This window comes from Misgurnus anguillicaudatus, chromosome 18 (assembly GCF_027580225.2).
Source record: "Misgurnus anguillicaudatus chromosome 18, ASM2758022v2, whole genome shotgun sequence".
In the NCBI taxonomy this organism is placed as follows: Eukaryota; Metazoa; Chordata; class Actinopteri; order Cypriniformes; family Cobitidae; genus Misgurnus; species Misgurnus anguillicaudatus.
The window spans coordinates 1448776-1462313 of NC_073354.2; the positions used below are offsets into that span (position 1 = coordinate 1448776).

The following is a 13538-nucleotide window of genomic DNA, read 5'->3' on the forward strand; positions in this document are numbered from 1 at the left end:
TTATTTTACAGTCCTGTTTCCATGTAGTTACCATGGACGTACTAGTGAATGTACCCAGTAGTTAATGCGTATGATAGTCAATGGTTGGGTTTGCCTAACAGTGTCATGTATATGATGCTATATCTTAGGTGGTAGGTCCTATATAATAACTGTGTAAAAAGCAACACTTTATTTTACAGTCCTGTTTCCATGTAGTTACCATGGACGTACTAGTGAATGTACCCAGTAGTTAATGCGTATGATAGTCAATGGTTGGGTTTGCCTAACAGTGTCATGTATATGATGCTATATCTTAGGTGGTAGGTCCTATATAATAACTGTGTAAAAAGCAACACTTTATTTTACAGTCCTGTTTCCATGTAGTTACCATAGACGTACTAGTGAATGTACCCAGTAGTTAATGCGTATGATAGTCAATGGTTGGGTTTGCCTAACAGTGACATGTATATGATGCTATATCTTAGGTGGTAGGTCCTATATAATAACTGTGTAAAAAGCAACACTTTATTTTACAGTCCTGTTTCCATGTAGTTACCATGGATGTACTAGTGAATGTACCCAGTAGTACGGTTATTTAATGCTTGGTTTAAAGGACAAAATATAGCACATCAGTACTGTTTGATCTTAGTTATCATATATGTATGGTATAAGTATAACTTACATTTGCCTGTAGGTACATTTATCGTGTATATACAATTTGTAAGTACAGTAGTGTTTCTAGTTAGTTACAGTATACATACACCGTATGTGCCTTTCATTAACTTACACTTACCTGCAGGTACCACACACTTATCATGTATATACAATTTGTAAGTACAGTATTGTTTCTTGTTAGTTACAGTATACCTACACCATATGTGACGGTCATTAATTTATGGCCTACAGGTACCACACACTTATCATGTATATACAATTTGTAGGTACAGTAGTGTTTGATATTAGTTACCATATATGTACACTATAGATACCTGTCATTTGCCCTAACTTGCATGTAAATAGTAAATACTTATATTGTACATTCATTTGTAAGTACAGTAGTGTTTCTCGTTATTTACAGTATACCTACACTATAAGTATGTATCTGTTATTACCCAGTACTTATCTAGAGTTACATAATTACTACCAAGAATGTACTACTGGTAAGTACAGTAATGATACCAATTAATTACCATGTAGATACCTAAAAGTAAGTACCACACATTTGTCGGTAAGTACAACTTATTTACCATATATGTACACTGTAAGTACACGTACTGTAAAATAAAGTGCTACCAAAGTATGTATAGCCATGTCACTCATCTCTTTAAAATATGTTAAGATAACACTGAACCAGTGCTTTAAGTGGCCCAAAAGAGGTGCCGGTACTCTATTTTTTTTTGCTGACTCGACTCCTATATTGAAGTGGTTTTATATTCAGCAGTCAACAGACATAAATCCTTTTATAAGTTTGTAGATTTGCTTTAGCTAGAAATAGATACTGAACATAAATAAAATGTACAAAAGGATTTTGAAAAAATACCCTTAGAAAGAGCTTCTGTAGAAAGAGCTTTTTAACATAAATGAAATGTGTAAAAGGGAGATATGTGGGTAAAATTTTCAGCATGTTTCAATGCTAAAACTAGTTGTTCAGTTGCGTTTCACACACAAACACACACCTCTCCAGAGCACGTTGACACTGACTGACCGACGCATGGGTAATATGGGTAATGTAGTCTCTGCTCTCGGTGGGACGAATTAGGAAGCGTACATTAAGGGCGCTCTGAAAAGCCGCAGCGCAGCCAAAGGATTAAATTAAACCTCTGATTTTTAAACAGATGTGCAAATGACTGTTCCGGTACGCTAAAAGCACGTTCTGGGCGAAGGAAGAGGTGGTGGTACGCTCAAGAGCTATTTTTGGAAGTGGCGATACTGAGAACAGGGGCGTTACGGCCCACTTAAAGGACTGCACTGAACTTATTCTATAGTTTAATACAATAATGTATTTTGATTATACAAATCAATTACAAACTAACTATAGTGATTGTTTTACTAGCTGCAGACCAGCTTAGGGAATCTCTATGGCTAATTTATAAGGCATATTGATGCTGATTCATTAAGTTGTTGTTCTTGTTAAATGAACCTTTTGGGGTATCTTATGCCTAGAATTATTTAAGGAGGTTGATTCTTATAACTTCATTCAAAGTTTAATCAATTGTGCATAATGACATGCAACAAATGCATATAGGATGTCAGACTCATAAACTTGCATCATTTAAAGTTCAGGTTTTAAAGTTTGGGTCAACCTCTGGCACGGCTTTAAAGCTGAAACTTATGAAATCCTATCAGAGGGCCAAAATGTAATTGAAACACACCAGTGGCTTTGCTGTCATCAGTATTAAACATGTTACCCCTCAAACCCTCCTGTCCGTGTAGGACAGGTGGACAAGTTTTGTTTTTGGAGCTGGACCATAAAACAATAAAACCACATTTTGTGTCTATTTTTGAGAGACCTGTTGTCTCTCTCCACGGGGTCACGGATACGCAGGAACTGATCTGTATTTCACCCCCTCTCTCTTCCCTCCTTAAGGTTTTGGTTACTGGAAATATGCTAAACACATGTAACATTGGGTATATCATATGTTGTGATGCTACAAAGGTTTCATCTTCCTGTTTGGTGTTGTCTTAAAGGTGATTAAAGTGCGATGGTTAAAAATGTCTAAATTCTATAATGCTAAGAGAAAGTATATCAAAGTTTAAAACTTAAGACATAATCTATACTCCTGTGATGGGTGTCACCTCATGAGGAGATCTAGATTACAGATCCCATTTGGTGCTCCTTCAGGTCACAAGAACCGACCAACCAAATCCTGATGTGAGATGTTATTATTCTTTGTCTCATTCTGTGTATTCTTGGCTTGGCAAGAGACTCGGCATAGCATTCTTTAGCAAGAATCTTCCCCACACTTTGGGTGTGTGTATTCAAACATCATGGAAGCATCTGTATTTCAGAACTTCCCACACTACTGTGTGTCTTTCATTGCCAGGTATGAATTTTACTTTGTGACGTTTCTTTATATGCTGATCTTTTTAATGAATGTTTGACTTGATTAATTTGAACAACTAAATGATTGATTTAAGTGTAACCTGCCTGGCATAATAAATTGTTAACTTTTATTCATTTTAAAACTTGTCGAGTCTTTTCTTGTATGTTAAGTATTTAAGAGAATATACCGAAGGGGGCCTAGATTAGGAAAATTACCTCTATTGAAAATTGCCTCACTTTATAGGTTGGATGGAGAAATGCCTCAACCTAAACTATAGAGGGGTCGGCAACAGGCGGCCCGCGGGCCAAAAGTGGCCCGCCAGCAATATTTTCTGGCCCGCTGGATTAATTTGAAGTCCGTTTTTTTATTTTTTTTTTTAATCAGACTTTTTTATTTTACAATAACAGTTTACAAAAATGGCCCCGTGTATCATTCCTTCATTCGTTTTTTTTCAAATCAAAACCAAAAAGAAAATAAAGAAAAACTACTTTTTCTATTATTTATTTCCTGAACTAAAATCAAACGACTCGTTTTCTGAATGTGCGCTCAGATCAAAAATAAAAAAAATGAATGAAAACGGGTTCGGACAAATTTTAATTGAACACCTTAGCAGACATATACCAATGAAATAAATTTAAACAGATCAGGTACTAACAGATTACATTTTAATAAGGGTTTTAATAAGGGTTTGAATAGCATGCTTTCCTGTAAGTCTCATTCGCTTACAGTCCGACTTTTGAACTTTTTTCATTATTATTTATTCGCGTATAACACACTGACAAATAGCAAGAATGTCCTGAAAAAAATGCGTATAATAGCTATCTTAACGGGCCGCTTTTTCTCTTTCTCTTTCTCTACCACACATCCGCGATCATAACTGTCATTAGAGTTTGAGCATACTTCTAAAACACAATCGATCAAATAATTGCAGAGGTATGACTTCATGAATCATTTGCAAATTTACCTCGTAAATCATGTCAATTCATCACGCGTGAAGACGTTAAACTCCGTGACATTGCAAATTACTGAAAAGTAATTGCTGGCTTTTAGAAACCACTACAAAATATGATAAAAATAAACTCTTTTACTGCAATAATATTTTAACTAATACACTTTTAAAGTAGTTTTGAAAGGAATACTGTTGTTTTCTGCTACTTGAACTTGGGGCTCGAGCCCGACCTTAGGTTCGACCTGCCTTCGAAAACAGCAAGTCAAGTTCGTTTACCGTTAATTATTAAGACTAAATGGGCAGGTAAATTCGTTAAAAAAATGAAAGTAATCCGCCAAAATATGGTTTTACATGTCTATTAAAATAAAGCCATTATTAATTTTCCTAACGCATAGTTCTTTGATCTTTACCTCCGTTTAAAACGTTATAAATTTGGCAAAGGAGGATGTTCAGCAATTTGAACAACAACTCCGCAACCAACTCGGTTTATGATGGTGAGAAATTTGAGTGAGAGGCTTTGTCCTATTTAATTTATTATTTATATTTCATTATAAATACAATGAATACAATGTTAAAATAATATTTTTATTGGCACGAACACAATTTTTGTATAACATTTAAAATTATCTGTCTCTTTTCGTTAGAGACATTTGAATGTGAGATTCTGGAAACGAAACGTGACGTTAAGTTTTGTGGACCCGTCAGGTCGGGAAATAAAGCGGGTGAACACAAAGTGTATGAATGTATGAATAGAACCTTGTCGAAGCTGGACAAAAAACAGTCCAGCGAAGACCTCCTTAAACCTTAGGTGTGTATGTGTGTGTCCCGGATAAATATTAATGAAAAAGGAATAGTTCAAAAGTCGGACTGTAAGAGTATTTCATGAGAGCATAAATGCCTGTAATATTACCACTATAGTAATCTGTTTAAAATGATTTCATTGATATATTATGCCTATAAAGGAGTTAAATAAAAAAAATGTCTAATCCAGTAATTATTTTTTTTATTTGAGCACACAATCAGAAAACCCGTGGTGGTTAATTTTTTCATTTTTGTTTTTAATTTGAAAAAAAAAAAACGATCGAACGAATGATACACAGACCCATTACCATGTTTTTAGCAATTTTTAATGCCGTCTTTCGTCTTTTAAATAGGAAATAAAGACAATGTTTCTTGACAAAAGATCAGATAGCCTATACTAGGCTAATTCAAAATAAGACGTAAGTGTGCCAACAACAGTTGGCCCGCCATCTACTGGCTAAAAAAAATATTGGCCCGCGGCCAAAGTTACTTGCCGACCCGTGCGATGGATCCTCTTATTTTTAATGTGTTTTGGAGAAACCTCTGATTTTAAATTAAGTTAGAAGGAGAATGCCTCTACGCCCAGCTGTATGGAACTGCCTTAGCACCTTCAGGATTATAACTTATTCTCTATGTATATTTAAATAATTAAGAGAATGAAAACATAATAATGATGATAAATATAAATTATGATCAGCATCAGAATAATATTGATAATTTATAAATTGGAGTCAGATTATAATTTAACTACCGAGGTAAAATAAATAAATTGAAACCTAATAAATGGAATTAGAAGCGCTGAGGAAGGAACGAACAAGAGACCCCTTCACCCACCCCACTTGTATCCGTCGTTGGGCTGGTGAGTGGTACCTTACATCCCCATAGAGTCTCCCCAAATAACAAATCCCAATTTAAATTGGCACTAATTCTCTTAAATCAACATAATCTTCTTGTTTAAAAAGATTCTTACATATTTGCAAACAAATATTTTCAAACATGTTCAATTTCATGTTTTCCGATGTGAAATCCGTTGCCTTTACATTAAAGGTAAAAAATAATAATAAAGTAAGTGAATTGTAAAGTATTTATCTTTGTTTGAATAACTACTCAACCTTTCCTTACACTTTAATACTGGAAAAGAACCCCTTTGGTGTAAAAAAAAATTAAGTAATTTTACAGTGCGATTTTGAATGATGACCATTTACTGTAAATAAAGGCTCCCTCTCCCTACAAAAGCCAATTTAACCACCGGCGGGGACTAGATGTCTGCATAACAAGAGGAGCCACACAGTGATGCTGCAGACAGAGAACTGGCAGCTGCTGTCAATGTTCAAGCATGAGTGATAGGTTAAATTCACACAAACAAACAAACATAACATTTAAACCAACTGACTGGATATTGATTTATAGCAAAAGATAGCAGACACCGTGCAATTATTTGAATGGCTCTTTTTGCTCTATACAAATTAGGGGCAGATGTGGCCTAATGGTTAGAGAGTAGGGCGTGTAAGCCAAAGGCCACTTTTCTCACAGCTGGCAGGAAGTGACGAAGAGTGTCCTTGAAAAAAGCACCTGTCCCCCAGTTGCTCCCTGGGCGCTGCAGTGATAGCTGCCCACTGTTCTCTTTCTCTCTCTATACTGTCTACACATCTACGCAGTTCATATAATTTGTATCTTAAAATAAGTTTTACAAATTTCTGTAATATATATTTATATGTGTGCTTTGGTGGAAAAAGAAAGAAAGAAAAAAGAAAGAAAGAAAGAAAGAGAGAGCGAGAAAGAAGGAAAAAGAGAGAGCGAGAAAGAAAAAGAAAGAAAGGTGTTTTTTAATTTAAGTAACACAATCTTTAATGCAAATTGTACCACCAAATTCGTCTTTAAGCAGCTTAACAACAAAGGAACAACTTACGTTAAAAAAACAAGGTAACAAAGTCATTATCTCATCTTTGCCAAAAGAGACACATGATTTGTTTAATACGGATAAATATATACGAACTGCGCTCTAACTATCCGCGGTGGGTAAATTAAAGAGTTATCAGAGAATACTAAGAATCATAGTAAAATAGGACGAAACAACACATTTCTTTTTTTGTAAGTCCGTTTGTTCTGGTTGTCCATACAGATAAATCAACAATACAATACATACAGCATGTCCCACCATTAAACAGCGGTGATGCACAAAATATTGTACGTTTTCTATATAATCAAATAAAATAACGGGAGTTTCAGACATAGGCGGAATCACTTGACTGCGTCCGACCAAAGTTCGGCATACTCATCCGCGATAAATCCTTGTTTCTGATTTCATATATGGACTTTCTCCGGGCCTGCACTCCCCTCACCGCTGTTTTAATTTTCCTCCAACCCAAGTGGTTCAGTTCCGCTAGGTTAAGCACCACGCAAATTCCACTGACAGCAAACATAAAGATGAGAAACACGGTCTTCTCCGTCGGTCTCGAAACGTAGCACTCGACGTCTTTGATACAAGGGTACCGATCGCACTCGTACACCGCAGGCACGTTAAATCCGTATAAGAAATATTGACCCACCAAGAAGCCGATCTCCAGCGCGTTCCTGAAAACGACCTGGATTATGTAAAATCTGGAAATACCCTCCTGTCTTCTCATTTTAGATTTCGCAGTTCTCGTGGCTGAATTTGGGATCTCTTTTACTTCCAAACAGTCTGGCTCGGATTCTTTGGTAGAGTTTTCCGTGTTTTGAAGTATTCCGTTCACGATAGTGTTTTTTTAACTTTTTGCTACCTTCTCGTTTCACTGAAGCTGGATCTTTATCTAGGGAGAGGTAGATTGTAGAATATCTCCGCTCTTTCTGTTTGGCGGACTGATGCACCGAGTATGTGATAAAGCAAAGACTTGGGGTACAGACCATGATGATCTGGAACACCCAGTATCTAATATGAGATATAGGGAAGGCTTTGTCATAACACGCTTGATTACAGCCCGGTTGTAAGGTATTGCACACGAACATGGACTGCTCGTCGTCGTACACGGTCTCCCCAACTATCGCCACGATTAGAATCCGGAAGATGACCACCACTGTCAGTAGGATCCTAAACATAAATAAACAAATAAAGATTTTAGTGTTTTCCTATGTTGACACAGTGCTTAGCGACGTCTAAAAAGTGTAGATAAACGCGAGGAGCTGTCCAGTGCTGAAACTCTCCCCACGCTGTATACGCGCTTCTAACTTTTCTTTGAAAGTAAATATTTTACATAGAATCACAATTTACCCGTATTCTTTGTAATGAAAAGATTTAGCTCCGATTGCTACTCTGATAACTTTAAGGCACACGGCAAGATTTTTATTTACCAAGCAATAAAAAACATAATTTATTTTTTCACTTTTTCCTCACCTCCCGATCATAGTAGAGTGCTGTTGGACAGCCGCCTCCAGGAGACGCTCCAGAATCGTCCATTCCCCCATGATTGTGCATTCGGAGACTATAACTGTGGACCGATCAAACTCAAATAGCTTACTGTTTTCTGTTTGTACTGTTTATCGCTTTAAGGCAGTATCAGGCGAATGCATTGGCTAGTTGCCGTTGTTAAAATTGTTGTTTCGCTCTGTAGCTGGTGCTTTTCACGCAAGCAGGACGATAGGTGAGCCTAAACTGGGGATAGTGTAATGTTTGGCTCGTGTTAATCCCACTTTAAGTAGACTATCCCCTCCCTTCCAAGCGTCACGCGCACAGGTTGTTGGGTAGAAATCTGAACAGCAGGATTTCTCTCTTTCAATATTCTCTGAATATGCCATAGCTGCATCAAGTAATCGAAGATCAATCGTAATAAACACAAATCGCTCGCGCATGGGTTTTAAAGGGAAATGATAAATGACCTTCGGTTTTAACAATAGTTTATTTTGCTGAAATGTTTTCAAATGAATATGTTTCTGTGTTAACAGAGTGAGTTTAATTAAACATAAGCACTTAACATTAAACACTATAGTCCTCGTGAAGTTAAGCCTCACCTGCACTCTCCTTCGAGTGACGAAGAGGCTTAATTATGGTAATGCTTGTGGTGAACTTACAGTGGGGGCATGGTGAGTAATCGCTTTAGGACTACCCAAGCATCAAAATAATGACAACATTGATATCCCTCCCAGAATAGCGTAAGCTGTTTAATGATATGCTTTAAAATGTTTAACCCTATTAAACTAAAAAATAATCACATTCCTGAAGAGGGCATGACAGTGTGCTCCGTTTACTGATTTAAATGTGTTTGATATATACACATATGTGTGTGTGTGTGTGTGTGTGTGTGTGTGTGTGTGTGTGTGTGTGTGTGTTAATAATCTGTTTTTATGTGTAGTGGTATTAGTTATTATCTATTTATCAGCATTTATGATCAACCGTTTTATTACAATGAGTCTAAAAACAAACACATTTTAACTGACTACAAATTCATGTACATAAACACTATTTAAATACTAAATACTAAGTTTGTACGTAGAAACTTGAAGCTTTATATTTTAAGAGATCATGATGTATCCTTCACCAACCATGTATCACAAAATTATGTTCCATATAGTCACTTAAATTTATGATTGTTTTTTTTTGCATTTTTACATAACCGTATCACGTATTTCTGTTTATGTGTCATTGTCACGTATTGGTTACATAACTGTTTTGTCCTATTTTAAAACCATTTGTCGCTTTGGTTTAGGGTTAGATTTTGTGTTTGCGTTAGGATGTCACTTTAAGTATTGGTTTATACTATTTTTCAGATTAATTTTTTATATTTTCTGATTTTTAAACCATTGTCACCTGGTGTTAGGGTTAGAGTTGGGTTTGGGTAAGGATGTCATTTTATGTTAATGTAACCCTAAACCGAAGTGACAATGGTAAGAAAATAGGACAAAACAGTTGAGTAACCAATACGTGACAATGACACATAAGCAGAAATACGTGATACGGTCACGTAAAAACCCGGAAAAGTGTCACGGAAAAGAATCACAAATTTATGTGACTATAGGTACATAATTTTGTGATACTGGGTTGCCCTCACGGGCTGGGAATGGTTAAGACCAATGGAGCCAAAAGGCCCATCTGCTAAATGCCAGAAAAAGTGTTGTCTATAAATGGAGACAGTTTAATACTGTAGCTACCCTTCCTAGAAGTGGGCGCACAGCAAAGATGACTCCTAAGGCACAACACACAATACTCAGTGAAGTAAAGAAGAACCCACGAGTATCAGCTAAAAGCTTATGGCGCTTTTACCATTGCATAGTACCCCACACTTTGGTTTGGGTTAGGTTAGGTCAGCTCACCTCAGTGGTTAGCTTTTCCATCGAGTTCACTATCACTTCGCAGTGGGAGGGATTATAGGCGTATAGTTATATTTGCGCTGCCTACTGCTGTGACATCATACAAGTGAGAGCATCATTGTACATTCCTATACATTTATTTATTTTTCAGTCTGCCACAAAAATTTAATTGGCCACCACAAATAGATGTTTGCACATCATGTTTATCTGATCTACCTCTGTCTCACATGACAGTTTCTGTTCAAACGACCGTGGCGTCAGTCGATGGGCTCCGCTGAGCCTCATTGAAGTTGCATTTAAGCATGTAATGCTAACATGCTCGTCGCGAATGTTCCACCACAAACTGCAAGTCTGGAAAAAACTGTTATGTTGTCCCTGATTCTCAACCTGTGGATGTTTTTCATCGCTAAAAGGAAGTTTGGGAACTTGTAGCAGAGCACAGATGACAACACGTTTGCTCGAGACAGCGCAAGCTAGCACTAAGTTAAAGCAAATCTTTTACATTATAGCGATGATGCTGGTAGTGACGATTCTTTCAGACCAATCAGTGATCTACAGTGTTTTTGCATAATGTTTGGTATCAGCTCTGGTAGCTTGGAACCCGAACTGAGGTGGTACAAAAAAGTATTGAGTACTACACGTACTGCACCCAATGGAAAAGCTCCCAAAAGTAAACTGACCCGACCCAAACTAAACCAAACCGTGGGGTACTATGCAATGGAAAAGCGCCATTAAAAACATCATTGGAACTGGCACACATCTCATGAGTCTACCATATGTAAGTCTTTGAACAGGCACAGTGTCTATAGTAGAACATCAAGGAGGAAGACACTGCTCTCCTGAAAAACATTGCTGTGAGCCTGAAGTTTGCAAAAGAGCACCTTTTCCAGTGCTGCCGTTTACCTCTTTGCGCTGTTCTAGCACTGCTATTTAGCTTGCTGTGGGAATGTGTTGTCGTCATCATAAAAAGGGTGCTGCTGGTGTCTGGTCGGTCTTCCACCACATTACCGTAGTGCTCTGCTCCATATATTTATGTGTTTTGAGGACGTGAACATTTTATGTTTTAAAGATTAATTGACGCTCTGTATGAGCTCTGTGTTTCATCTGTCTCATGTATCAAGTGTTTCTTTTCTTTTGTGACTTTGTTATTGTTTTATAACTTGTCAGCTGCACGTGACACTTTTGATATTGCAATGTGCCCTCGTATTTGGCCCATTGGTCCGAGTAGTACATTATAAGAGTGGGGAGCGGTATGTGTAAAAAAACATTCTGATGTTTTATTCTCTGCAATTGTGTTGTGTATAGTACTAATGGTCACTACTTTGGAGGAGTTGTGAAAATGTGCATGTGAAAAGTAGTTTAAGGCATCCATTAAATGTGCCTATAATTTATGTTCTTTAAGTGTCATTTTTAACTTATTTTTGGTTTATAACAGTAGCTGGGGTCCCACGGTGACCAGGATTTCTGCAGTGGTGATGGTGCTTCTTCATCGTGTGCTGTGTGACATCTTGTGTGTGCGGAAGTGTGCTCTGCTCGAACTAAACTCTGTCCGTAAACTCTGCCGTTGGGAGCCTCAGCCCTGTTGGTACCCATTTTCTTTATTTATTTTGATTATACATTGTTGTTATTGGTAATATTGTACTGTAAAAAAATCTGTAGAAATTACAATGTTATTGCAGCTGGGTTGCCGGTAAATTACCGTAGATTTAAATTTATGTTATTTACTGGCAAGAGTTTGTCAAAGTTAAATACATTTTAAATATTAACAAGTCTTTATCTTTGCAGAATAAAACTATACAATAACAGCCTCATGCAAAGCATTCTAGGAACCAGAAATCATTATCAAACTTTTTCTGTTTTTTGCTTCAGATTTTGTTTCCCAGAATGTTTTGCTTGATGCTGTTTTTCTAGTTGTATTCTGTAAAGACAAAGACTTGTAAATGTTTAAAGTTCATTTAACTTTGAACAAAATGTTGCCAGTAATAACATAAATGTAAATCTACGGTACGTTACCGGCAGCCCAGCTGCAAATTTCTACGGAATTCTTTTACAGTGTGGTTCCTTATTTTTCTTTTCTTATTTAGGTGGAGTATGATTATTTGATGTACTTTTACACCATATAGTGTTTTAAATATTTTGTATAAATAAAGCATGTACCATTTTGTACTATAGCCATGTCTCCTGCTTACTTCATTATAAGGGACAGAACATGTGTCCTTTACCCATCAGTAGTTTGAGATTTTCCCGGGTGCAATTCCCAGGGTGGCGTAGTCGGAGATTCTTAAAACCTTGGGCTTGTGTTCTTTCTATCACCGCTCTGCTACATTAAAGGCGCTGTATGTAGTTTACAGCGGCCTCTAGTGGTGATGCTTCAGATTGCAACCAATAAGTTTACAAGCGCGTGCTCGAACTCATGAGTGACGGCCAGACTGAGATGTAACACACCGGAGAAAGCATCACACAACATGCTGTAAACTCCCACTGCAACGTTTAATTGACTGCATTTAGCCTATGCAATGTAGTGTTACGTAGGTACATTTACGGTAAGATAACGAAAACGGTTAGTGAACTACACTGAACAATAACAGTAAAGCCCGGTATATACTGTGCTATTTTAAATAGTCCTTTAGGGTTGTTGCTTGCCACACTGTGCGATCAATATCGTAGTTAAGTCCATGTCACACATAATCTCAGTTTCCATCAATTCCTTTTAAAAAGCGGACGCACGCAAACAAACGCGTCCGCAGTTTTACGTCATCGATCGACAACCGCTGGGCAAACACGCTAAAGCGAAGGCTAGCAAACCGAAACAACATCTAAAAAACTAAAGCACATAATCGAAATATATTTTGCATGCTTTGTAGTAATATTAGCTTACCTGTCCAAAAGGATGAAAGCCAACTCCGGATCCGTTTTTATACCCAAAACAGAGCGGAGGTTTCTCCATAATTCAAATGCCCTGCCAATGTTAATCCGTGTTTTTGTCCAAAGTTAATCCAATTCATGTTTGGCCTTACAAGCTTCAGCAGATAACTTTTTTCTTCACAATATGTGGAGTTTGTGTTGGAGTCTGTGTTGTGCTGGGAGCAGGTCGTTTCAGTCTGTTATCAGACAGTGTCGTCGCTGTTGAGCGCAAAGTCAGTAGACGAGGTGAGAGGCTCGGGAGCGCGCATGCAGGTGACGTCACTGGATTTCGCGCCAAATCCGGCCCGGTACTTTCACATAAAATATTTTTTTTCAGAGGTAATATCAAAACCCGCAAAGTGGATCATTTTAATGTGAGATTACAACCCCTTCACACAAAGGCAATTGAAAAGGCATTAGTTTAAGTAGAAACACTGTGGGCAGCTCCTTTAAGCATCAAAGTAAATCTACCACAGACTTGCTTAAAGGACAAGTTCGGTATTTTACACTTAAAGCCCTGTTTTCAGATTGTTTATGATGAAATAGAACGGTTTTGATTGAAATTTGGACATATGATG

General features: G+C 37.3%; 1 protein-coding gene across 1 annotated transcript; it reads right to left on the reverse strand.

Moving 5' to 3' along the window:
* Positions 1-6551: 6551 nt before the first annotated feature.
* gjd2b (gap junction protein delta 2b) lies at positions 6552-8399 on the reverse strand. Its single transcript, XM_073855492.1, is given in 3 exon segments — positions 6552-7520; positions 7522-7843; positions 8147-8399. Coding segments are annotated over 3 exon segments (915 nt in total). The 5' UTR covers positions 8218-8399; the 3' UTR covers positions 6552-6998.
* Positions 8400-13538: the final 5139 nt, after the last annotated feature.